We start from the raw sequence: 27,650 nt of genomic DNA, 5'->3' as shown, positions 1-27,650 counted from the left end.
CTTTGTGCGGTGAGACAACGTGTGCTCACTGCACAGTGACCAGGCGCCATAGTGTCGCATATCGGTCCCCATTACTTTCGTGTGAATGAGCCATAAAAGTGTTATCTATGCTTGTGCTGAAATAACACAGTTTTGGACAATATCTTTCTAAATGTTTGTGGCAGAATATATACTGATGAATTTGTTCTGCATTGGTCATTAAGGATACTTCTTCTGACATGTCGGCTTTCTACAGCACTACGACAGGAGAAGTTTGCAAGGCATTGCCTCCTGCCCAGCACTGGCATTTACACCTGGGAAAAGCACTGATCCTATGTGTTTAACTCCTTAGACACCGTGGTCAAACATGGAACATGGGGGCTTATTTACTAAGGGTCCCGCGAACCGCACTTTAGTTGGATATTCTGACGTTGTCAGATTTGCGCCGCTGGTACAGAGGCGTTTAGAAGGAGATTTTGGCGCACGCGATCGAATTTTGGCGCAGCAGCAACGGCTTACATGTCAAAAAAAGGGGGTTTGGCCGTCGGGCGATTCGACTGATTCGGACTAAGCGCAAAATTTTACTTTAAAATTGTGCCGCATACAACGCACTTATATACGCTGGGAGGAAGATAGTGAACTCTGGCAGACCTGATCGGGGAAGCGACACATTCAGGAAATCGGGCGCACAATCTTGTTGAATCGCGGAACAGTGCATTGTCGTCGGACAATGCACTTTCGGGAAATCCTCCGGACCGGATAAGTAAATGTCCCCCCTGGTGTCTAAGCGGACACAGAGAGAGCGAGCTTGCTCTTCCACCCATTGGCAGCCTAGAGCTGCACTCACAGGGTAGGGGCGGCTACCTGCATAAAGTATGTGTTAGGCTAGGCCAGAGGCCAAATTGATATTTTTTATATGACTTGCAGGTCTTATCACAAAGAATAAGCCCTTATTACACAGCCACATGGACAAAGAATTTCTAAAGTTATGGTGCTTGGAAGGTGGCGTTGCTAAAAGTTTTCTTTTTCCCCCAAAAGTATTTCAAAAATAACATTATAAATTTGATATCACTGTATGCTTATTGACCCAGAAAAAAAAGTTAATTTTATTAAAAATTTCTCTTTTTAGTGAATGTGCCCCAATATTCCTTATTGAGCATTTTATTATGACTTTTGGCATATATAATTATGTTCAATGCAAATCTTAACAGATTTGTGTTTTTTTTTTATTCTACTATGGTAGGCTGTGTAGTCAATAGATTGTAATGTATCTCTTCATTACATATCCTGGCAATATGCCATCACTTTATGAGATAGGATTACCCTGTTAATAACCATAAATATGACACATAGGCCAGTCCATGCCATCTGTCCATGCTAGCTAAAGTGACATATTGCATCTACGCTGAAGATGATGTTTCTATGATACAATTTGATACAATTTTATTAGTTTCCCTGGGAAATGACTTTGTACATAGCAACTCACAGCACAGGAACCATAAAAACAGAGAAACACAAGTAATAGGAGCTGACCCATGTCATAAAATTATATATATTTATGTAATAAATTCACATCAACAGTAATACCAACTCTTGACATAAGACATTTTACAGAAAATATGATTTATTTCTTCCCGCTGGCTGGTTTTTCTCTGTTTGGTAAGAAGGATTTACAGTATTTTGTGGTGCAACACTTAATCTGTCTATGCGGATTGCTTATAACACTTCTGTGGCACTGCTGGGCTTCTTTGAGAATTTTGCTGTTTTAGAAATAAAAGAATTAACTCACCGAGGAGATATTGTAGATCTGCCAGGTAGGCAAAAAATGTAATGGACCTTAATGAGTGTGGCACCATACCTATGGGTACTTTTTCTCTAAACTTACAGATAACTATTTTACTTTCATGTTGGATTAGTGTGTTCAAACCTTAAATTGCATAAGTTGTAAAGTTACGGCTTCTTTGCAGGATAGGGGATAACTTGCTGATCCAACTACTGACCACACCAATTCTCACAAGAACAGGAGTCTTGGCTGTATCTGGAAGGCCCATAGAGAATGAATAATGCACCAAAGAAAATGCTCCTCCTGTTATTTCATTTATTCAGCTGGATTACTGGTCCCCTAGGTCCCTGGTATGTTGGGGCCATACTGTACAGCTCCCAGGGCCTCATCCTATGATTTAACAGCCTGTGAATACCTATATAATGATGCCCATAGAAAAATCCATGCTGTGTTATATACTAACCATATATGCCTACAACAATATCACAGCCTAATAACCATAACACAAATACCAAAAATATATTACAAAATCGATATACTTTATTATTTCAATATTAAAAACACCAGCGGTCAAAAGATGACCTAAAAATCTCACATCCAATACCGGTTAGGGTCACAATATCAATATAATACACTAGAACAATCACATATAAAGTTAACAGTACATTAATAATGATAAAACGAATACAGGTGAGTATAAACACTAGTATTGCACATCAAAAATCTGTTATATACAGTTGGCAATGCTATATAGTAATGCATTGATACAATGCAATCCAACACCTATGAGGTGGCATCACAAAAAGGATGCAACCAACAAAGCCAATAAGTAAGCCAGTAAATAATGAGGGAACATGTCCTACTTTAAATACAGACCCATAAAGGGTAAACCCAGGAGCGACCACCACCACAGCACCCCAATCAGTGTTTCGCCGTATGCTCCTTCAGTGGGGGGTGGGGGATTTACAGCTTGGCCCAAACCCTGTAACTGGTTTACCGTATTTTCCGGACTATAAGGCGCACATAAAAACCTAAGATTTCCTTAGAAATCCAAAATGCGCCTTATAGTCCGGTGCGCCTTATGTATGGTGGAGGGCAGTGACTGGCAGTGACTGGAGGAGGGCAGCAGACCCTACTTACATAGGTCCCCGCTACTGGAGACCGGAGACAGCAGATCTCCAGCGGGAACTGCAGACCTCGCGGCACGAACAACAGAAGCAATAGAGCGAACCAACTTCTGCCGCGTGGTCTGCAGTTCCCGCTGGAGATCTGCTGTCTCCGGTAGCGGGGACCTATGTAAGTAGGGTTCGCTGCCCTCCTCCACCTGAACGGACCTCCTTCCCCATCTCCCTGTGTGACCGCTCACCTCTTGCCGGGTTGCCGGGTCTGTGGAGAGTCGCTGGTTGTGACCTCTCTGCTCGGCTTTCAAACCACGCCCCCGGACCTCCTCCTAACCCTGCGCCTTATATATGAAATTATTCATGGTACCCGGCCTTTATTCATAATGCGCCTTATAGTCCGGTGCGCCTTATCATCAGGAAAATACGGTAGTTTTTTTGCTCTTTTAACTTCCCTTTCCTTTCTTTTTACCCCTCAAATAATTTTTATTTATGATTTTCCTTGCTTTTATTTTTTCAGTGGGGTTCACTTCAATTCCCAGGCCATAGCTCCTACTATAGAGCAAATAGATCAGTCTTTTGGCGCAACACATCCAGGAGGTAATATACCTTGTCTCTCTCATGTGATGCTATGTGATTAGATTTTGATTTGGAGACAAGGCCAGAGTGATCTCTGCTCGTGTTTTTTTCAGTATATAACTCGGCAGAGCAGCTGTTCCACCTCAACTTCCGTGGGTTATCTTTCTCTTTTCAACTGGATTCTTGGACAGAAGCCCCCAAATATGAGGTAAAAGCTGAATACCTTAATTTATGCCATGTTCTTAGAGCTGTTAAAGAATTTTTGTACTCTTGAGCTGGGTCTACAATATTACTGTGATAATTGTTTACATTGAGAGTGAAAGCATATACATTTCTTTGCTTTAAAGCCTAATTTTGCCCATGGACTTGCATCGATTCAAATACCACATGGAGCCATGGTGAAGCGCATGTACATTTACAGTGGTAACAGCCTTCAGGACACAAAGTGAGCACATACTTTAGACTTGTGCCTTTTTTCTTTTTTTTTTTTCGGTTGACATTTCTTGTTATAACCTGTTATTCTTCCTGACAGAGCTCCTCCTATGCCCCTGAGCTGCTATCTCGGCAATGTGTATGCAGAAAGTGTTGATGTTCTTCGTGATGCATCTGGACCTTTAGGAATGAGGCTCCGTCTGATCAGCACAGGTATTTTCTGTTATATTCAATATACGTAGGTCACATATATAATGTATAGAAAGAAAAAAATTATTTAATTTTACATTGAACATGAACTTCATATACAGTTTGTAATACATATATACACCACTGTTATGTAAAATATAAGCTCTGAACAGTAATGATTGTATTAGACTACTATTATTGTTCTTCTAGACCTAGACTATAACTTTTGTGGTGGGAAATTGTGATTGTTTAGTTTTGTGAAGCCAAATCAAACTAGATAAATTAATCACAGCCTAATCAAAAAATTGCAAAAAATGTTGCAATATTACACAAGTTAGGGGATTGTAGGACATACAGAAGTGATTGTCTAGCATCTGGTCAGTAAAGCAACGGCAGTCCTCAGAGGAGAGCTGGAGTCACTTCACTTCCCATCAATTTCATGGCAATACATTATGTAGTGGCTCTGATTGGTATTGCCCAATTTCTTAAATGGGATTGCGCTGCAGATAGGCCACCCCAAGACTGGGCATGTCAGTGGTCTACGAAGCAGAAGCAGTACTACTTTAGGCAGCCTTTTGGGGTGGACAGTGGATTAGGAGTGCTTTGTACTTGCTGTAATGTTTGATCAGTTTTCCACCTATGGCAGTGTAGATTCCATAATAACTGAAATTCCACACACAATAGATCTCCCCCAGTAAGAAACATTTTACTCAGGAGTGGTAAAGTTTTAAGTGAACCTGTCACCACAAATGCCATTTTAGCTGATAACAGTAGCCTAAGCTTTGCTGATTTTAAAAATGCCTTTGTCAGCATTCTGAATCATCATTTCAGTAGTTTATAATAGTTTATTTTACATTTATCTGACCCCCTGCCAGCAGTGTGTGGTGAGTCCCGGGGAAGTGGTGCAGCTGCAGCCTGTCTGTATGAGTTTCCTCTCCTCCATACTAGTGATGGGTTGTTCGCAAACGAGCAGGCACAAAGAGCCGGCTCATTCATAAAAATGACATTCCTCATGACATGTTCCCTTTAAAGAAAAGAAGGTAATTTTCTCATGTCATGCAGTACCTTTACTTTAATCTCTTAAGGACAGCCCATAGTACATTTATGTCCTCAAGAGGTTAAGGTACGAAGAAGGTTCACAGGGTGAACCCTCTCCATTCAGGACAGGTATTTGCTAACTGCATAGTTGAGGTAGTTAACCCGTTAGTCGCCATAGTCAAAGCCAATCATTACACATAAACAGCAGCTTTACATGGGTGTGGCCATATTGCTGCCAATCAGCACCCCCTACTACATCATCAGGGGTTACTGATTGGTTACCATAAAAGCTGAGAGCCTCTAGGAGGCTCCTATGTCTGCCAATTAACACCAGAGGCAGGCTGTAACATAGGAGCTGGATTTTCACAATATATTGCAATGCAGTTGTATTGCATATTATTGAGCGATCAAGCATAAAGTGTTCACACACTAAGGGACCTTAAAAAATTAAATAATAGTAAATAAACAATTTGAAAAAAAACATTTAACCAAAGTTTTAAAAATGTTTAAAATGTAAAAATTCAATTCACTCCCCTTTCCCTAAAACGCATGTAAAATAAACAAATACAACCATAAACATGTTACATGGTATTGATGCATCCTAAAAGTCCCAATCTATCAAAATATAAAACCTGTTACTCCTGGTGGCTAACATGTAACAGAAAATACGGTAGTGATCAAATGTTAGAATTGCAACTTTTTCGTTATTTTACAACACATTAAATTTGGAATAAAAAGTGATCAAAAAGTCGTATAGTCCCCAAAATGGTAGCAATGATTTGAGCAATGAAAAATTAGCCTTGTATGAAAAAGTTATTAGTCTCCGAAAAAGGCAAAATGGGGAAAAAAATTGTACTAAAGGTTTTAACTTTTTAAAAAGTTTTAAAAACCAGTGAAACCTATATATAAACTTGGTATGCCTGTGATCGGACCAACCCAGCTTTCCATTACACAGCTCGGACAATGAAATACCAGGAAGGATAATCTGTTACACAGAAAACTAGCCCACCCACACCGTTGTACATAAGAGCTAAGTACATGGAGGCCTTAATTGGCAAACTCTCCATAAGGAGAACACCTACTTCCTGACCCTAGTCAATAGCCTCTCATTTAGCCAAACCAGTTTCCTACTCTGTAATGAAGAGACCCAACGTGGTCGGAACAGTGCTGTCTACAGCTGGGAGTCTGGAATATATATTCTGGTTTGGCTTAATCCCACATAATGTTATTAGACTTCTTGTAGGTCATGCTTGGTGTTAAGGGGGCTGACTTTCAAAATGGCAAAAGGAGACATTGTTTTCCATTTGCCGCCTTGGTAAACGTATTTGCATATTTCCCGTTATATCACGTGTACAGTTTCCTAATGTTAGGAGGCTAAAGGACCTTAGATCAATGGCCTGGTCCTAAGGGGTTTAAAATGCCTTTATTTTACTATTTTAACGTTCTGAAGGCGAGCGTCTTCCAACACAGGATGGAGATACCTTACTGTAAAGTGCTTTGAACACTCTGTGTCAGCATTTTCTGAGTGTTGTCTTTCCATGTCTCTATAGGCTGTGGTCCTGGAGTGATGGCTGAAGCAAAGACACGAATGTCTGAACGATGTGTGTATTTTGGAGATTCCTGTCAGGATGTATTGAGCATACTCGGTGCTCCACACAAAGTCTTCTACAAGTCTGAGGATAAAGTAAGTCCATTTTCTTGTAGACATAGTGTTATTGACATGCTGATAAAATGTGGCACTGGCATGTAGTGCCGCTGACATCATTGAAAAGCTGGGTGCAAGGGGGAATATTAATATCGGCAGCACTATAATGAAGGGAAGCTATTTAAATGGTTTGAGCAAATGAAAGCCTGATTTGCTCTTCCAAATAGGACTTTCGTTCAGTATCTCCAAATTGGGCATATTTTAATAGCGTAGAAATAAAGTGAGGGATCTGGCCTTATCCACTTTCCCCTATTATTTCTAGATAGGGGGAATAAACTTGCATTAGCTGGTATCTTACCCCGAAAAGATTAAATAATGGGAAATTAGTCACTTTTAATACATGCAAAAGCAGTTTGTATGTTCTTTCTAGTGCAAAAAAACTGGTGTCGCTTTAATGAATGTGGGCTATTGACTTGTGAGGATATGTGTACAGTATTTTTTTGTTTTGTTTTATTTGTTATTGTGGTTTGTGTATATAATTATTATTATTTTAAAACTTATATTTTTGTTATGTTTCATCCCTGTCCTTACTTCATGTTAAATACTTTTCATTTTGCAGTAATGCATGTCTAGCAGTCAGCGCTGTGAACTGTTTGGCACCATGATTTGTTCTCATTTTGTAGTTTGAAAATACATTTGTTGGCTGCCTATCCAGCAGTAAGTTCTAGGAGGTTTTACTTTCACCTCACAGGGTGAATTATTCTTTAAAGCTGACCCAACTAAAAAACAAATCTTGACATGCAACCCATTTTATTGCCAAAATGAATTGTTTAATCTTTTGGTTTTGCCTGTAACTCTTTATTTCCTTTTATATTTTCAGATGAAGATTCATTCCCCATCCCCCCACAAACAGGTCCCCGCAAAGTGCAATGATTATTTCTATAACTATTTTACCCTGGGAGTGGTGAGTATTTGTGCCTGAACCAAATATTACCAAGAGACCATCTATATTCCCAGACTTGTTGGTAAAGAGTCGTGTATAAAACATTCCTGTTCAGATCTTTGTATAGCTTCCAACATACAACACCATAGGTATACCATATCGGCTTTCCATTCATTTCAGTAGGTGGTAGAGGCTGTCTTTATAAAATAGTTTTTTTAAATATACTTTCTGTTGCTGAGAAAGAAAAGTCTATTTCAGACGCCGCATTGGGAAGTACAGTTGGGAAATAGGGAAAACCTGTGAGTTAGGAGAGACACTGGATTGTGAGAAATGACAACAGCATGCATGCAATCCTGAGTACTGAAGTATTTAAGCTGCTGAAGCTACGCTGGCTCTGTCCAAGGATATTCAGAGGGGGAGATTTATCAGTGCTTGACTGCCAGTAATTGAGATTATTTCCACCTTTACACCAAGTGGGCATGGAGGGGGATGCAGCAGAGTTATATCTGGTGTGTTGGAGATGTGGTGATTTTATCATATGACAGTGATGGCGAAACTTTTAGAGACCAAGTCCCCAAACTGCAACCAAACCCCACTTATTTATTACATAGGGCCAACACAGCATTTAGAGCAGAAAGTAACTGTTACATGTTCTGCCACAAATTTGAGGACAACAATACAGTTGAGAGAAGGGTAAATTTGGACTATCGTTATATTTCTCTACAGGGTACGCCTGTATGGGGAAAAACATGGGGCCAGCAGGAGGACCTCCAAAGATAATACGGCAGCAAGATTTCACCAGAGTCCTGTCTGGTAAAGCCTGTGCTGGATCGATGGCTTGGGTCCCCACAGAGAGAGCTCTGATTGCCACCTCTTGCACTCATGACATAGGTTCGCCATTAGTGTCATATGATATTGTATGACAAATGTCCCCCAATTACTTAAGATAAAATAGGAACTTCCATGTGTTCTCAATTGTAAAGCATTGTTTTTTATAAGGGTTCCAGGTAAATTTTGCCAGTGTCCTATGGACCATGCTTATTGGGGTTTAAGCGGGGTTTATAAACTACCATTTGATTTCATGCATTATGAACCAAATGTATCTTGAGAATGCTGTAGCTACAGTCATGCAGAAACAAATCTTGTTTAATCACTGAGTGGTTTTACTGAAAAAACAATTATTAAATTCAGGACCTCTAGAAAGCTGGATGCCTACATAAATGCATTACACACGGAGATTTCTGAACTGTGCAGACAGAACTAATCAACCTGTGCTCGATCACTCATACACAGTAGCTGGGGGATGGTGCAGCAATTGATTACTTCTGCCTCTCAGGGATAACACAGTGATTACATCATTCTCTGGTGCAGTGTATAACTAATGTGAGAGGAAAAGCATGGAGCCCAGGCACAAAAGCGACAGAGCTTCATTATCATAATTTTATAATTGTTTTTTCAGCAAAACCACTCAGCACAGGGATTAAACAAGATATGATACTGCATCAGTGTAGCTACAGCATTCTCAAGGTATGTCTGCTTCATAATGCATCAAATCAAATGCTAGGTTTTCTTTATGCTTATAGAAATAACAAACTGCATACTTGTACATGATTATAGATGGTTTTTATTTTAGTTTTATGCACTACATTTAAATAGGTAATGTGTATTCTTCATGCAGGCATGTGTTTGCTAAAGCTCCATTAGGAACCACAGGGTTAGGCCTCATATATATGTTTTTGGCTGTGTGCAAGCTGTTGTTTTTTAGGGGTTATCACATAACCCCTTTTCTTTCTATGGGCTCATGCACCTGCCCATGCATTGGATAGATGGGCCGCCTTTAACAGATCGTGTTCACTTGTTTGTGACCCAGGAGGGCATGGGCCTTATGCAGTGCTGTTGATGTTTTTGAAATTGTACTTAATAATTGTAGTGTGCTGTGGAATGGAAATAGTTACTAAAACGGACATGATGATGTTTATCATGCTTTACATGTTTTTACCATTTGTTTTTTAATCCTTACCCTCGTCTGATGTTTCCAGGATATTTTATTTGATGCAAATACACACAGGGCCAAGAAGTTTGTATTGCACACTAATTATCCAGGACATTACAATTTTAACATGTAAGTAAATGTTTTAGAAATGTCACATGATCTCTTGTTTTAAAGAATAGTCTTATAGATTTTATATCTGGGGCTCAAACCCCTAATCATTGTAAGGTGACTTTCAAATTAAATGAGTCTGTGTCCAGCGCTGGAATGTGACTAACTTGAATGAAAAGACAAGACCTGTCCTTGCAGGAAGTTAGCAACAAGACTGATAAATTTATTGAGGTACCGACATTTATAGAAAATCATAAGGTACTTTACATAAGGCGTGTAATTAGGAAAGCAGCCACTATAATTGGGTGTTCTCACCCAGGAAATGTAACACTATTTGATAATTTCACACAAAGGAGTCTAATACTATTGGCTACATGCAAATACTGAAACTTCCCAGGTGTTCACCTGGATACCTTCCACTAGCTGGTGCTAGCGAACACTAAGCCTTTGTGTGCTGAGTGACCAAACCCAAACTTTAGTTATCACTTCACAAAGTTATATGAAATGAATGCTGAGTCTTTAAAATGTCCGACAGTATGTAAGATGGCGTCTGAGTCCAGTGTAATATCTTTAACATTTCCCCCCTTTTGAGCTTTGCTGGCCTGTAACTCTGTCCTGAGTGACCTCCTCAAACTCCAGGTACATACAGGTAGGCTAAGCCCTTACCTGCTGGACTTTGTTAACTCTTCACCAGATCCCCTGAAGGCCAGTCACTCGGGGGTTTACAAGCCTGCACACTCAAATTACATAATTGTGTTTCCATAGTTTATGGGTTTATTAACAGGCTGGTTCTTCAACAAGATGGTATCCTCCGCTCCGGGCACTTCTCCTGTCGTGGTTCTTACCACCTGGATGGCCATCTGGGACATGGTGGACTTGATGAGGGGGACCACACAACACGCAATAAGTGACGAGAGCAAAATCACAATCCCCAATATCACCCCCACTTAAAGGAAACCCTTCCAATCCCCCAACTACAAAGTGAAGGACAAAGTGTCCACCCCAGAGTTTCTCTCGAGTTCCCTGGACAGTCCTTCAATCTTTTCACGAGCATGGGTAATGGATCCATAGGGGGCGATGTCATCTGGGATGTATATGCGACAAGCCACTCCCACCATCTTACAGACTCCTCCCTTCTCAGCAAGGATCATGTCCAAAGCCATGCGGTTCTGGGAAGCATCTCGGATATAATTCATAAATCTCTGTTGATTACAATAAAACCAGTTAACCCAACCAACATCTTTACTCATAGCTATCTCGGGAATAATGGACTCTAGACCTGCCCATATCTGATTGTGGGCCTTGTACTCATCTGGGACCCCCCTTGGTGCTCCCACTGTATCCATATAAACGTTGTCATCTAGGCGCTTCTCTCTCAGACCTCCAGAATCCTTTGGGATTCTCTACCTTTTCTTATGTGTCTGATTAACCTTATCCCTGGGGATCACGAGGAAGGAATGCACAAGTGTTATCACCGTACACTCACCTTCCCAGCCTCTAGGTCTGACCTGACTCTCCTATCCCCACAAATCCTGTACACATCAGACACTGCTAATACAGGGTTACCTGTGCTGTCAGTGTTATAGAAGGTCATTGTCTTGTTGCACCAACCGTAGGTAAAGTCTCCTACCCTGAGGGCATGCTGGTCAGCCCTATAGATACAGTGATAGTCATGGTTGGGGTGTCCCTGAGCATACAGTCACTCAGAAGAGACCAGCTAGCAAGAAGAATAAGTAAGTTTGCAACAGTAAGTGTGGGAAGCGTGCTGACTTCCCTCTAGCTTCACAGACGTGGCACTGGTCAGCAGGACTTGGAAAGGACCGTCGTTGCGAGGCTCCAGACTGTCTCTCTGGTGCGTCTCTTTACCACCACGTAGTCTCCAGGCTTCAGGTTATGCGTCCTGAGGTCTCTGTCTGGATCTGAAAAAGGAATCAGAAACACTTTTGCGGCCCTTTTCCAAGGCCTGGCTCAACTGTGTGGCATGTTCCACCTGGTTTCCTGCCATCAGCTATAGGGTCTATGGGAAGTAGGGGCCTTGTCTGGGTGCACAGCCAAAAAGTACTTCAAAGGGGACAATCCCATCTTTCTGGTGGGTGTGGTCCTAACTGAATGGTGGGCAGCAGGAAAGCACTCGGGCCATGGTTTCCCTGTTACTTCCATGGCCTCCCGGATCTCTAACTTAAGAGTGCCATTTATTCTCTCAAACCCACAACTAATTCGGGAAGGGGTGTGCAGGGCCTCTTCTACACCCAGGAGGGACACGGCTTTAGGTTTTTTACCTGTCCAGTGAAGTGGGTTCTGTGACCGGACTCTATGGTCTCTGGAAGTCCAAACCTGCAGAAAAATCTCACTCACCAACTTCTTGGCTGCGGCTCTGGCAGTAGCCTTGGTCATGGGAGAAGCTTCTGGCCACCCTGGAAAGAGATCAATGCACACAAGCACGTACTCCTACGTACCACTTTTTGGTAGCTGGATAAAATCCATCTGCAGTCTCTGGAAGGGATACAGCAGCTTGGGTGTCACCTTCTGTGGGGTCTTTACCACCTTACCCGGGTTGTGGCAGGCACAAACTATAAAGGCTTTCACTAGTCTAGTGACAGGGGTAGTAATGCCCGGGCAAACCACTGATGGTTTATGAGCACTAGCATGGCCATTTTGGATATGTGTGTGTTCGTGGGCTACTTGACTTACTGTCGGGTGCAGGGCTCTGGGCAGGCACACCCTCTCTCCCAGCATCCAGGTCCCATCGGCATCTAGGCTCCAGCTTTCCTCCACACTCCCTTCACTTCTGATGACTCTCGGGCCACCAGGGACTGGAACACCTGTGGATCAAACTTTCCAACTCAGAACTCACCGCTGAGACTTCAGGACAGTCTCCGGGCTCCATCTGTGCAGCTGCCTTCGCCATCCCGTCATCCACATCCTTGCCCTTGGCTTGTGGAGTTACCAAATTGTGTGTGCTTTTAGTTTTACTATCCTCACCTCTTGTGGAAGTAAGAGAGCATCCATGAGCTCTATAACCAGCGTGCCATGCTTAAAGGGGTTCCCTGCAGAGGTGAGGAAATCTCTAGCCTTCCATATGGGTTCATAGTCGTGTTTAGACCCCAGAACTATACCTTCAGTATAGATGTTCGCCCTTTTACCTTCCACCAGCTGTAGCGCTTCCCTGAGTGCCATCACTTCACCTCCTGCGCTGACCTGTGTGGAGGGAGTGGTTCTGCTTGTACTACCTCATGTGCACCACTGACCACTGTATATCCAGTGTAGAACCGTCTGTCTTCTCCTGCAGACCTGGAGCCATCTATGAGAAAAAAACTCAACATCTGGGTTAATCACCCTTCTCTCCCCCCTCTCTGAATCCTGAAAGACTGGCGATAGAATGAAGGATTCAGAGCTGTGCACCTTATCAGTGTGACGGGGGATCAGGAGTGCACACTGGAGTCTGAGCTGTCTGGCCTTTGCTCAGATGCTTTGGCTGTACTTGGGTGAGGACACTGTGCAAGGTATATGGCGTTTGCACTGTAACTGAGTGATCTAGGATCAGCTCACTGGCCTCGCTGCTGCAGCTACTGACACATGAGGGGCTCCCCTCACGACTGAGTCTAACCGGGTCTAATAGTGGGCCACTGGGGAGGCCACCACATTCCTGGGCTAGGACACCTGTGGCGTGGCCTAGATACTCAGTGCAAAAATAAAACAAAAGTTTGATCCAGTGGGATGTGCCTAGGGCTGGGGCAGACAGGATTTCTCAGCTTAAGGCTATAGAATGCATCAATTGCCTCCTGACTAAGAGCAAATGGAGAAGAGGCAATTCAATTATCAAGGGGCAACATCAGGCTTGAGGCAGACCTTATCCCAGGCCTGAAGGAACTGGCCAGTCCTAGAAACATGTGAAGAGGCTTAGGGCCTCGGGGCAGGGGCACATTCTGGACTGCCAGCCTTCTTTCTGGTGTTTGCCTGTGGCTGAGAATCAGTGGCCTAGGAAGACCACCTTCTCCTGGCAGTACCGGAGTTTGTCTCAGGAAACTTTGCAACCCTTCTGGAACAGAAAACACATAAGGTCAATAAATGCATCCTGGCAAACAAAAACAGTAGGGCCTCCGCATACTGATGAGGAGAACATCCAGTAAGGGGCTAGTCTGCCAGTCTACTCCCTATAGGGCCGTGTAGTATGGAGTACTGGCTGGGGGAGTTTTACCCCCCTTGTGGGAATCTGCACCAGGTATACTGGAATACTACACTGGTAAAGGCAAATAGGTACTGGAAATCTTCATGTAGGGGCACAGAGAGGAGGACATTTGCCAACAGGGAAGAGTTCTACAATGAAAGGCACTAACTCTATTTGGGGGGGCTTTCAGAAGAGGGGGACTGTTCTCGCTGACATCCTTGTCCGTTACCACCTCCCTTGTCCCGCCCTGTTGGGGCCGTCTACGTTTCCTAGAGTGTGAGAAGTCACTTCAGTAATGTCTCCTCCCTGTAACGCCCACTTGAGTCTGGCTGTCGGCGCAACCCAGCTTTCTCTCAGTCTCTTTTTGGCGCGGTCTGTGAAACTAGTCTCTGTTCTTCCTGGCTTTCTGCTAACACCGGTCTCCGCTTTATCTCATCTAGACATATAGAATTCTCTCAACCATCTCTAGTTCAGTGTTCTGTGCTCTCTATAAAATTCTGGCCAGACTCCAAGTCTCAAACAGAAGTCAGGTACAAATGTGTTGGTTTTTAATCAAAAAGGAACAAAAGTCAGTCATAGGCTCTGTAATACAGTTAGGGGCTTGTTCTTGCTTAGTCTGCTCGTGGGGTACACAGGAGGACGTCACATCATACTGTCTTTTTGTATTCTTATCACAAGCAAATTCCTCTACGTCTTTTAGGCTGTCAGCTCTGTCTCCCCCACTCAACACAGATGCTTTCTGTGTGCTTCAAGGCCACTTCTCACAGACACACATAAGACAAGATAAGACAAAGCCCAGCGGCACAGCTGCACAGAGATCTCCCTGATTAACTCTTCCAACTCCAGAAAGCAGGTACCAGAGACATTGCAACACTTTTTCTAGTAATTTTTCTGCAATTATCAGAATCAAATAAGTTTAAAAATAAAATAAACAAACAGCGTTGCACACTCAAGACCCATAGCAAACGTTTGAAATTAGTGAAAATGTTCACCTGCCGGCGTTTATTTCAAACGTCCGCCAGGACGCCTCAAGGGTGAAGCTGCTGCTATCCTACAACCAGCCTACAGTGTAGAGTTATAGGCAATTAACTTTCAGGGACTTGAAAAGAATATACTGTCTTAAGATGGCCGCCACTGAAAAATGGTAGGGCGTGTCATCTTCTCTAACCCCCAGATACGGGGGTGGAGTCTAAGAGGGTGCTGGTCTGCATTCCAAAAGATTTTTTTTTTTTTTTTTTTTTTTTTTTTTTTTTTAATGGGCACTCTCTAGGATTCCTGTCCCTCTGTTCTGGTCCGTCCGTAGTCACTGGTCTAAGTCTCCAGTAATCAACCCCATCCACTTTCCTTTGTCATTAACTCTCTACTTACATCAAAACAACCTTCTGCCTGGGTGTGCCACTTTTTGTCTTTGAGCCAGCCATCATTTTCATCAAGTGCTGTCTCCCACCTTTGCACACTCAGGGGATCATCTAACATACACAAAAACTTCAATACCTCATAACTTCCTTTTACCCACTCTTTACCTTTCCTGTGTGACACTATGTCAGTCGCCTTTTTAGGTCTGCAGTGTCCAGCTACAGTCTTACTTTGCTCACTACCCATTTTGTGGAATCTGTGGAATACCTGATTTTGTTCAAAGGCTATAGATATCCTCCGTACATACAGCTCCAGACTACCCCGCTAACTATCAGTAAGTACAAATTAGAGACCTTCACACAATATTTCAGAAATCAAGGAGATTACGCTCAACTGTAAAATTCCCGTCAGTGTCCTTCCTGCCTCTGTCCTTTCTGCATCACGGGGCCGCATCAATCCCGAAGGAATGATACGTAAATTTGGCCAGAATTTGTCTCTGCAAACTTCCAGATTCTATCCGCGCTTACATGAACAAAAATCTCCACCATCACAAACTTTCTGAACTATCTCAACAATCCACAAGAGGGCACTGCAGACCTTTCTCTACAACATACATATGCACGTCCAGTCTCTGTCAATCAATCACCTTACAAGAGATCCTTTATCACATAAAGTGAACATACTATTATATATGGACATATAAGGCAAAGTACATAATATCACACAAGGAGATGACCTTACCCAGTCCCTTTCAGCCAGTGAAACAGAACTACAGTCAAGGTAGACAAAAATAGACTTGACTTACCCCGACGAGCGCTCATTGTCAGTTCTGGTCACTGGCCGCCTGGACTCTTGCGGAGGTCACCTCGATGGCTAGATGTCCATAAAAGTATGCCCAACCCAATGGGACGCCATTTCTTATAGATTTTATATCTGGGGCTCAAACCCCTAATCATTGTAAGGTGACTTTCAAATTAAATGAGTCTGTGTCCAGCGCTGGAATGTGACTAACTTGAATGAAAAGACAAGACCTGTCCTTGCAGGAAGTTAGCAACAAGACTGATAAATTTATTGAGGTACCGACATTTATAGAAAATCATAAGGTACTTTACATAAGGCGTGTAATTAGGAAAGCAGCCACTATAATTGGGTGTTCTCACCCAGGAAATGTAACACTATTTGATAATTTCACACAAAGGAGTCTAATACTATTGGCTACATGCAAATACTGAAACTTCCCAGGTGTTCACCTGGATACCTTCCACTAGGTGGTGCTAGCGAACACTAAGCCTTTGTGTGCTGAGTGACCAAACCCAAACTTTAGTTATCACTTCACAAAGTTATATGAAATGAATGCTGAGTCTTTAAAATGTCCGACAGTATGTAAGATGGCGTCTGAGTCCAGTGTAATATCTTTAACAATAGGAAAGCCAAAATGAGGTTGTAACTAAATGTTCTCTCATAACTGCAGAGGTCCTTCGTCCCTGCCATTGAATTTACTGTTCAGCCAAAGCAAATAGTTGTAGCAAAAGTAAAAGAATGAAGACTGTATGAAATTAAATGCCCATGGGTGACTGTGCAACAGTCGTACATTAGTGGTACAGGGTATACATGGATGTGCCTGTTATAAAGTGTTGTCTCCTTCTTTACTACAGAGATAGGTTAATAAGTGCTATGGCATAAAATGACAGGTGAAGGTATTAGTGTGCTGCGAATAGGACAAGTCTGCGAATATGTGTATTCAGTACACAATTTGCATTACTTGTTCCATATTGTTCAAGCATCTGATAGCTTGTTTGTTGCAGTGGAGCTTATTGTAGTAAAGGCATATAGTTGCTGACTGTAAATTTTGCAAATATGATTTATAAAGGTATACAAAGTAATATGGATCTAGTAGCAATAGAGGTGCATTCTCCAGCTATGACTATGGCTAGGTGTGCTGTATCATTTGTCAAACTCAAATATTCTTGCAAACTACAATGCATGTCCCAATTTCCTTTTATTAGTTATCATCGCTGTGATTTCCGGATTCCATTAATAGTGAAGAAAGGTGAGTTTCTGTTTTTCCGCACCTATTTTCTGTTGCCTCCATATCTGGAGCGTCTATGATAGAATGGCAATAAATTATATTTCTTTTATACTTGACACAGACAATGCTGAAACACAGACAGAAATCTGCACCACCTACAGCAAGGTGAGATACAGATTACTACGTGTAGACGTATATTAATTAATGTTAATAGGGGGTTGTAGACTATTAGGTTTGGGCTGTTTCTTGACGTGTAAGGTGCATTCCTTTACTGACCTAAGCCGTAATGTAATGCCACAGAGTCAGTAAGCGTGTCTTAAGAGCGTTTACCAGGAGTCCTTTACATGCACAGCAGGTGTCTGCAGTATTGTACAGCAGATACACACTACCAATAGCTGTTATCCTGCTAGATGTGACATCTAAACAATGGTGGAGGATGAGCACTTCTATGTTGTTGCTGAACCCCATCTACCATGACACCTGAAAGCCTCTTACTCAAGCACACCTGTCAGGGTGAGGCAGGGTGTAATAGGGTAGCACTATTTTTACAATATATTGCAATACAAAAGGATGGACGATTAGATCCCTTAGGGTTCAAACACCCTAAGAAATAAATATAATATATTTAATCTCAATTCTAATCTCCAACCTTTCTGTGGGACACTTATGAAAAATAACCTACACACACATAACTCAGGCTAACACTATGTTTGTACAACCGTGCAGTAATAGATAATACAATGCAGACTATAAATCATTACAACATATCGCCATTTAATAATGAATTTGCATTATCTTTATTAAACATTTAAAAAAAAAATACATCATAAAATCCAGATAATATTCTGTCTGTAGGAAAAGACTTGGCACATTACCCTGGCACACATATACCCATGTACATGTAATTGCACAAATACCCTAATACAGGCCTATAATGTAAACAATAATGAGCTATAGTATAATATTTTATTGTACCCAAAAATTTATGCTACATAAAGCATTAAAGGCACAAAGGAAAAATATTACCGTGCAAAAATAGGATAGACCACAATACAATACGGGGTTAGTACCGACAGAAGAAAATAAGCAAAATGATAAACTTATTAGGGATCTACAAGTCTGAAAATACCCAATGAATTAAAATATGACACTAACTATCCAATTCAGTAAACAGGGATGGAAGGGGGAGGGGGTAAGACTATATGTCTGTATGTCACTGCTTTTTCACCATCTCTGGATCCATAAAAATACAAAGTGGTCAAAAGCTAGTACAATAAGGTAGTACAAAACTAAATCAATTTGGAATCTCAGTGATTTGCTGGCCTAAAGAATACAGAGGATTTGTCATGTGGACTGCACAGGGAAATTGATGCAACGTCAATGCTTTTCAATTCCACCACTTGTGATTTCTTTTTTACTTTTAGTGCAACAGTTTGACAATTCTGCTTGCCTCTTGAGCATTAGGCTATATTCATATACGGCCGACGTATAAATATGGCCGATATACGTCCCCCATAGATGGCAGTGGGCGCACGGCACACACGTGCGGCTCCATACCCGGGAAAAAGATAGGACATGTCCTATCTTTCCCCGTATTACGGCGCCCTGCGCCATACATCCCTATGGAGAGGGGCATGGGTGAGCAGCGCCAACGGCAGGCAACGGCAGTGTGAGTATAGCCTTAGATTGTTAGAAATTATATTGAATGTTAACAAATGAAGCAGGAATTCTACCTTCTTAAAATTATTTCAAATTATTTTTTTTCTAGTGGGACAGTATTCAAGAACATTTGGGGCACCCTATGGAGAAGCCAGTTGTCCTTCACAGGTAGAAAATCACTCATGGACACAAAGGAAGAGCTGTATTCCATTTTTACACTTGTTAGACATGTTGGATTTGGGGTGTAATCTGCTCCAAATTTGTTAAAAATCTGCACGCCGATTGATGAATGTAGTGTAAGAAAACTTTAGGGACTTTCTCTTCCTTGTATGTTTTTGAGATAGTCATGGAAACTGCACAAAACATTGTCGTAATGTTGCTTGAAAGGATATTGAGAAATGGTTGTGTGAAGGCAGGGCAGAGGTGGGGTGCCTCAGCAACAGTCCAAATGTGACACTTGATAACTGCACTAATCAGCTTGGGGAAACTCAAATGTTACAGTAACATGAATACCTGGCAAGGCAAAGACATACATACAGTCATGCATTACATAGTTACAAATTGATGCATGTGCATATTCTGGTCACAACTATTGATAACTTCCCATTGGTATATACGCAAAAGTATTGTGATACACCTCTTAGGCCCAATTCTTAAAGATATTTAGCTAAATTGTCCTTCCACTAAATTTGATGGAACTATTAGGTAAGGCATTTTTCTATTACTGCATCACTTTTCCCATACACAAGGCAAAGTGCAGAAATGTATGGTTGAAAGGAGTTCCATTTGGACAAACTTTACTGGCCCATACAGACCTTACCTGAACCCCGTTCAACATCAGTTTTTGACCTAACAAATACTCTTCTGGATGAAAGGACAAAATATCCCACACATCACACCCAGAAGAATGTAAGCCTGTCATTCCATCTCCATAAAACCACTGCAGCCTGTCATGTAATTTCATTGCGATAAGACTACTGCAGCCTGTCATTTCATCTCGATAAAAACACTGTAGCCTGTCAAGCCATTTCGATACGACCACTGTAGCCTGTCATTTCATCTCGATCAGACCACTGCAGCCTGTCAAGCCATCTCGATAAGACCACTGCAGCCTGTCATTTCATCTCGATAAGACCACTGCAGCCTGACAAGCCATCTCGATAAGACCACTGCAGCCTGACAAGCCATCTCGATAAGACCACTGCAGCCTGACAAGCCATCTCGATAAGACCACTGCAGCCTGACAAGCCATCTCGATAAGACCACTGCAGCCTGACAAGCCATCTCGATAAGACCACTGCAGCCTGACAAGCCATCTCGATAAGACCACTGCAGCCTGACAAGCCATCTCGATAAGACCACTGCAGCCTGACAAGCCATCTCGATAAGACCACTGCAGCCTGACAAGCCATCTCGATAAGACCACTGCAGCCTGACAAGCCATCTCGATAAGACCACGGCAGCCTGACAAGCCATCTCGATAAGACCACTGTAGCCTGTCAAGCCATCTCAATAAGACCACTGTAGCCTGTCAAGCCATCTTTATAGGACCACTGCACTTCATAGGACTTAAGAAGTTTAAATCTTATGTAACATCTTCAACAAGGAATGTTGCAGTAAAGTTTAGTGTATGAGAGTTGGATGAAGTTTACAGTTTTTAAGTTTATGTGACAATGTAATTACAAAAAGTTTTTCATTTTTTTGGCACAATACAGTTATGCTGTCTGTATGTACATATATTGAAGCTATTAACCTTACTTACATTTTTGTTTATTTTTCAGATCTTCCTCGCCAAATAACACAAACCCATTTGGATCAACTTTTTGTTTCGGTCTACAGAGGATGATTTTTGAGGTTACAAACTTGCCTTTATTTTATGTTTAATACGTCAGACCTAATGATATATTCACTTGCTTGCAATACAGCTCAACTTCATGTTTAGTGGTAGTTTACCAAGGTGCAACAGTATACCAAATCCATGTGAAATTTGGCTTTCATCTAGGACAATTGTGTGTGCACTTTAAATGCATTAGACTTCTAGTTGCAACTACTAGACATGTCTAGTAAGTAGGTTGTTTAAATCCAGCTGGCCTTATCCCTCTGCCACAAGGGTAAAGTCAGACTATCTCCATTCACGTTGGACAACAACTGGTTCTGCCAACGTTCATCTGAACGTGTGAAGCCTGTGGAAACAGACTTGTATTTTGGTCCGATACCACAGACTACACATCAGCACTGTAGCAGTCGGGGGCGGACTAGCCATAAAACCCACCGGGGGAAATCCTGGTGGACCATCTGGTCTGGGGCCAGTCTTGGACTGGTGGGGCCGTTCTAAAAGTAATAAACCATGTACTCACTTTTCCGAAGCTCCCCCGCAGCTCCGTGCTTAATGCAGGCTGGCTGCATGCTGGTGGGGCAGGCTGGCTGCATGCTGGTGGGGCAGGCTGGCTGCATGCTGGTGGGGCAGGCTGGCTGCATGCTGGTGGGGCAGGCTGGCTGCGTAATGGGGGACTAGGTGGTAAATATGGGGGGACTGGCTGGCTGTATATTGGGGGGGATAGCGGACTATGTACTCGGGGCGGGGGGGCGTTGGGGCTTGGCTGGCTGTACATAGGGGCCAGTATTATAGTAGTTATATTCCTCTACATAGGGGGCAGTATTATAGTAGTTGTATTCTTGTACATTGGGACAGTAGTATAGTAGTTGTATTCTTGTACATAGGAGGCAGTATTATAGTAGTTATATTCTTGTACATTGGGACAGTAGTATAGTAGTTGTATTCTTGTACATAGGGGGCAGTATTATAGTAGTTATATTCTTGTACATTGGGACAGTAGTATAGTAGTTGTATTCTTGTACATAGGAGGCAGTATTATAGTAGTTATATTTCTGTACATAGGGAGCAGTATTATAGTAGTTATATTCCTGTATATAGGGGGCAGTATTATAGTAGTTATATTCTTGTACATTGGGACAGTATTATAGTAGTTATATTCTTGTACATAGGGGGCAGTATTATAGTAGTTATATTCTTGTACATAGGAGCAGTATTATAGTAGTTATATTCTTGTACATTGGGACAGTATTATAGTAGTTATATTCTTGTACATAGGGGGCAGTATTATAGTAGTTATATTCTTGTACATAGGGGGTAGTATTATAGTAGTTATATTCCTGTACATAGGGGCCAGTATTATAGTAGTTATATTGTTGTACATAGGGGCCAGTATTATAGTAGTATATATCTTATATATAAAGCTGAGTGTATGTGTGTATGTATGTCCGCTAAAGGAATCTGCACTATTGCATTTTCACCAGATTTTGCACAGTTGTTGCCTGTGACTCAGGGAATGTCTTAGACCACGCTTTGAGATGAAATTTCTACCCCCATGGTTTGGGGGTGGGGGGGTCAGGCTGGCTGTATACTGGGGGGGGGATAGCTGGCTATATACATTCACCGGCCACTTTATTAGGTACACCATGCTAGTAACGGGTTGGACCCTCTTTTGCCTTCAGAACTGCCTCAATTCTTCCTGGCATAGATTCAACGAGGTGCTGGAACCATTCCTCAGAGATTTTGGTCCATATTGACATGATGGCATCACACAGTTGCCGCAGATTTGTCGGCTGCACATCCATGATGCGAATCTCCCGTTCCACCACATCCCAAAGATGCTCTATTGGATTGAGATCTGGTGACTGTGGAGGCCATTTGAGTACAGTGAACTCATTGTCATGTTCAAGAAACCAGTCTGAGATGATTCCAGCTTTATGACATGGCGCATTATCCTGCTGAAAGTAGCCATCAGATGTTGGGTACATTGTGGTCATAAAGGGATGGACATGGTCAGCAACAATACTCAGGTAGGCTGTGGCGTTGTACCAAGGGGCCCAAAGACACCATGACACCACCACCACCAGCCTGAGCCGCTGATACAAGGCAGGATGGATCCATGCTTTCATATTGTTGACGCCAAATTCTGACCCTACTATCCGAATGTCGCACCAGAAATCGGGACTCATCAGACCAGGCAACGTTTTTCCAATCTTCTACTGTCCAATTTCGATGAGCTTGTGCAAATTGTAGCCTCAGTTTCCTGTTCTTAGCTGAAAGGAGTGGCACCTGGTGTGGTCTTCTGCTGCTGTAGCCCATCTGCCTCAAAGTTTGACGTACTGTGCGTTCAGAGATGCTCTTCTGCCTACCTTGGTTGTAACGGGTGGTGATTTGAGTCACTGTTGCCTTTCTATCAGCTTGAACCAGTCTTCCCATTCTCCTCTGACCTCTGGCATCAACAAGGCATTTCCGCCCACAGAACTGCCACTCACTGGATGTTTTTTCTTTTTCGGACCATTCTCTGTAAACCCTAGAGATGGTTGTGCGTGAAAATCCCAGTAGATCAGCAGTTTCTGAAATACTCAGACCAGCCCTTCTGGCACCAACAACCATGCCACGTTCAAAGGCACTCAAATCACCTTTCTTCCCCATACTGATGCTCGGTTTGAACTGCAGGAGATTGTCTTGACCATGTCTACATGCCTAAATGCCGCCATGTGATTGGCTGATTAGAAATTAAGTGTTAACGAGCAGTTGGACAGGTGTACCTAATAAAGTGGCCGGTGAGTGTATATAGGGGGCGCTGTGTAATGTGTGTAGTCTCTTTATAATATCCAATATAAAGGTCTTTTTCCAAGGGCTTCACATCAGCTTTAGGCTCCTTTCAAACACATGTATGCTCCCCTGGCCATAGCCCGGGCGAGCATACGGCAGTGCGCTGTAGAGGAGAAGGGCTCCACCCCTCTCCATAGTGAAGCACGTGCAAGATGACTGTGTCTATGGGGAAGTAAGTATTCGGCCCCCTTGAACTTTACTACCTTTTTTCACATTTAGGCTTCAAAAATAAAGATATAAAAATTTAGGGTTCAGCGACAATTTTATTGTACGGGTTGTTACAGACGTTTTGACATGTTTTATTTTGCATATTACAAATTTTACATGGGATGTGACTTCAGGGGACTTTTATTCTTTTTTAATAATTTTTTTTTTTACAGTTTTATTTTGTCCCAGGGTGGACATCATTTGATCACTTGTTCATTGTAATATACTGCAATACTAATATATTGCAGTATATTACAGTCAGCCTATGCATTCTGCAAAGGTGGACCCGCTGCACTGTTAGATCGTGTTGTAAGCATGGTCCTAACAGGCTGCTACCAAAGGAAGCCCTGTGGTACTTATCGGACCTCAGGGTTGCCATGGTCGCGGCGATGCACAATAAATCCCCCGGTCATAGCTATAGGCGCGGCTGTTACTGCAGAGGCGATCGCACAGACTCCGCTTCTAAGCCCGGCGATCACCATGACGTAATTCTACGTCAAAGAGCGGGAACTACCCGCATCCAATGATGTAGAATTATAGCCGGATTTGGATGCAAAAAGATTTCACAAACTTTAAAAATCTTAAGGATCACTGTGCAAGCGATCATTTTGAAACGGAAGGAGTATCAGACCACTGCAAATACACCAAGACCAGGCGTCTCCTCAAACAAGGTGAAGACAGATCAGAGATGCAGCCAAGAGGCTCATGATCACTCTGGATGAACTGCAGAGATCTACAGCTGAGGTGGGAGAGTCTGTCCATAGGACAACAATCAGTCGTACACTGCACAAATCTGCCCTTTATGGAAGAGTGGCAAGAACAAAGCCATTTCTCAAAGATATCACTTAAAAATTATGTTTAAAGTTTGCCACGAGCCACCTGGGAGACACCAAACATGTGGAAGAAGGTGCTCTGATCAGATGAAACCAAAAAAAAAACTTTTTGCCACTAATGCCAAAGTATATGTTTGTCATAAAAGCAACACAGCTCATCACCCAGAACACTCCATCCCCACTGTCACATATGGTGGTGGCAGCATCATGGTTTGGGCTTTTCTTCAGCAGGGACAGCGAAGATAGTTAGAATTGATGGGTAGATGGATGGAGACAAATACAGGACCATTCTGGAAAAAAACCAGTTGGAGTCTGCAAAAGACCTGAAACTGGAATGCAGATTAATCTTCCAACAAGACAATGATCCCAGATATAAAGCAAAATATACAATGGAAGGGTTATAAATAAACGTATCCAGGTGTTAGAATGGCCAAGTCACAGTCCAGACCTGAATCCAATCGAAAATCTGTGGAAAGAGCTGAAAACTGCTGTTCACAAACATGCACCATCCAGCTGTTTTCCAAGGCAAAATGGGCAAGAATTATAGTCTCTCAATGTGCAAAACTGATAGACCTTATACCCCAAGCAACTTGCAGCTGTAATCACAGCAAAAGGCAGCGCTACAAAGTATTAACTTTATAGGATGGAGTAATATTGCATGCCCCACTTTTCAGTTTATTATTTTTTACAAAAGTTTAACCGGTCACGGGCTGAGCCCTCTTCATAGCCGGTAAGTCTTTGCTGCATATTGCAGCAAAGGCTTACCGGTAACATCCGCGATCGGTGCTAGCACCGATCGCGGGTGTTTTTACAGCGTGGGCTGCCGGCAAAGCTGCCGGCAGCCTCAAACAGATAGCGGCGCATGGGCGCCGCCATCTTACCTGGGATCGCCGCTCCCCGTGACGTCATCGGGGGGCGGCGATCCGTCTCCATGGTAGCCTCGGGTCTTCCGAAGACCCGAGGCTATTTCGTTTTAACCCCTTCATTACATTGTAATGAATGAGGAAGAAAATCCCCATATACTGCCATACTGTAGTATGGCAGTATATGATAGGATCGATCTGACAACCTAGGGTTAGAGTACCCTAGGGAGTCTGAAAAATAGTATAAATAAAAATAAAAAAAAGTTTAAAAAAAAAAATTATAATAAAAAAACCTAAAATTTCAAATCACCCCCCTTTCCCTAGAACTGACATAAATATAAATAAACAGTAAAAATCATAAACACATCAGGTATCGACGCGTCCGAAAATGCCCGATCTATCAAAATATGATAACGGTTTTTCAATGCGCTTAACCCCGTAACGGAAAATAGCGCCCAAAGTCGAAAATGGCACTTTTTTGCCATTTTGAAAAATCTAAAAAAATCTATAAAAAGTGATCAAAAGGTCGTACAGTCCTAAAAATGATATCACTGAAAATATTATCAAATTTCGCAAAAAATGACACCACCCACAGCTCCGTACACCAAAGTATAAAAAAGTTATTAGCGCCAGAAGTTGGCAAAATCAAAAAAAAATTTTTTGTACAGGTTTTAATTTTTGTAAATGTATGAAAACATTATAAAACCTATACAAATTTGGTATCCCCTTAATCGTACCAACCCAAAGAATAAAGTAGACATGTCATTTGGGGCGCTCAGTGAAAGACGTAATATCCAAGCCCACAAGAAAATGGCGCAAATGTGTTTTTTCACCATTTTCATTGCATTTGGAATTTTTTTCCCGCTTCCGAGTACATGGCATGAAATATTTAATACCATCATTATGAAGTGCAATTTGTTACGCAGAAAACAAGCCATCACACAGCTCTTTACGTGTAAAAATAAAAAAGTTTTAGATTTTTGAAGGTGGGGAGTGAAAAATGGACATGAAAAAACAGGAAAGGGCCCGGTCCTTAACCGGTTAAAAACTCCAATAAATTTTGTTCTACTTCACAATTGTGTTCCACTTGTTGATTCTCCACCAAAATACTACAATCTTATATCTTTCTGTTTGATGCCTGAAATGAGGTAAATAAGTTCAAGATGGCTAAATACTTTCCTGAAGGCAATGTATATCCAGGTCACAATCTTGGGGCTGTATATACGTCCCCGCAGTGGCTGTATGAAAGCAGCCTAAGGCTACATTCACACTCACCCCTGCCCCTCTCCACAGGAATATATGGCGCACGGCGCTATATTCCGTAGGAAGATAGGACATTCATGTGTGCGGCACCGTACTGTTCCCGTTGGGCGCCTTGAGTCCATAGCAATGTATAAACTTATATACGTCCGCCATATATTTGTGTGAATATAGCCTTAATCTGATGATAGAAATGGGACCCTAGTAAAGAATACTAATTTTCCATATTTATGTTTTGTCTAATTTTGTGAGTATTGCACATTTTTAAAGGGATTCTGTCCTGAGCATTTTGGCTCACAAGCTGATGCCAACCTGTTATCCAGGACAGGGACATGATCACAATGATGTCCTTCTATATTATGTGAGATTGTTTTACACAGAAAAATAACTTGGAGTGGCATAAAGTCATGCTGACCTGATCAAGAAATACATAATCATAACCTACCTCCAGGTGCTACTACCAAGACTTTTGATTATGTACATGAACTAAAGGACATCAGCCAACCCCGGAGGACTGTTTCACCCTTGTGACTCTGAACAGTGCTAAATCTCCCAGAATTTTGAGGGACAAAATTGTAATCCTGAAATTATCCTGTATAACAGATTGGTGTTCCTTTCAATTTGACGTATGCATTCTTCTTACTTACAATACTCATGGTATTTACCGTAATTGTTTATGTAAAGTTTATCTTTTTGACATTATAGCATCATTAATTATACAACATTGTAGATATCTTTTGCATGTATTCCTGTTCTGGAAGATAATAAACGAAATACTAATCGTATTGTTGGGCTTTTT

The 27,650-nt window shown here is 42.0% G+C and overlaps 1 protein-coding gene across 2 annotated transcripts in view; it reads left to right on the top strand.

Moving 5' to 3' along the window:
* The window catches only part of PHAF1 (phagophore assembly factor 1), a 49,034-nt gene that overhangs the window by 16,608 nt on the left and 4,776 nt on the right, over positions 1-27,650 (top strand). For both annotated transcript variants that reach the window (XM_072117598.1, XM_072117599.1), the window contains exons 6-16: positions 3,401-3,480; positions 3,573-3,667; positions 3,807-3,904; positions 3,992-4,104; positions 6,669-6,802; positions 7,644-7,727; positions 9,746-9,828; positions 17,338-17,381; positions 17,482-17,525; positions 19,129-19,187; positions 20,801-20,873. In XM_072117598.1, the coding sequence (XP_071973699.1) occupies positions 3,401-3,480; positions 3,573-3,667; positions 3,807-3,904; positions 3,992-4,104; positions 6,669-6,802; positions 7,644-7,727; positions 9,746-9,828; positions 17,338-17,381; positions 17,482-17,525; positions 19,129-19,187; positions 20,801-20,873 (907 nt within the window). The remainder of the gene's footprint in view (positions 1-3,400; positions 3,481-3,572; positions 3,668-3,806; positions 3,905-3,991; positions 4,105-6,668; positions 6,803-7,643; positions 7,728-9,745; positions 9,829-17,337; positions 17,382-17,481; positions 17,526-19,128; positions 19,188-20,800; positions 20,874-27,650) is intronic.

Source organism: Engystomops pustulosus, chromosome 7, assembly GCF_040894005.1.
Source record: "Engystomops pustulosus chromosome 7, aEngPut4.maternal, whole genome shotgun sequence".
Taxonomy (NCBI): Eukaryota; Metazoa; Chordata; class Amphibia; order Anura; family Leptodactylidae; genus Engystomops; species Engystomops pustulosus.
The sequence above is the reverse complement of the archived record's forward strand: the minus strand, read 5'-3'. Positions and strand labels throughout refer to the sequence as shown.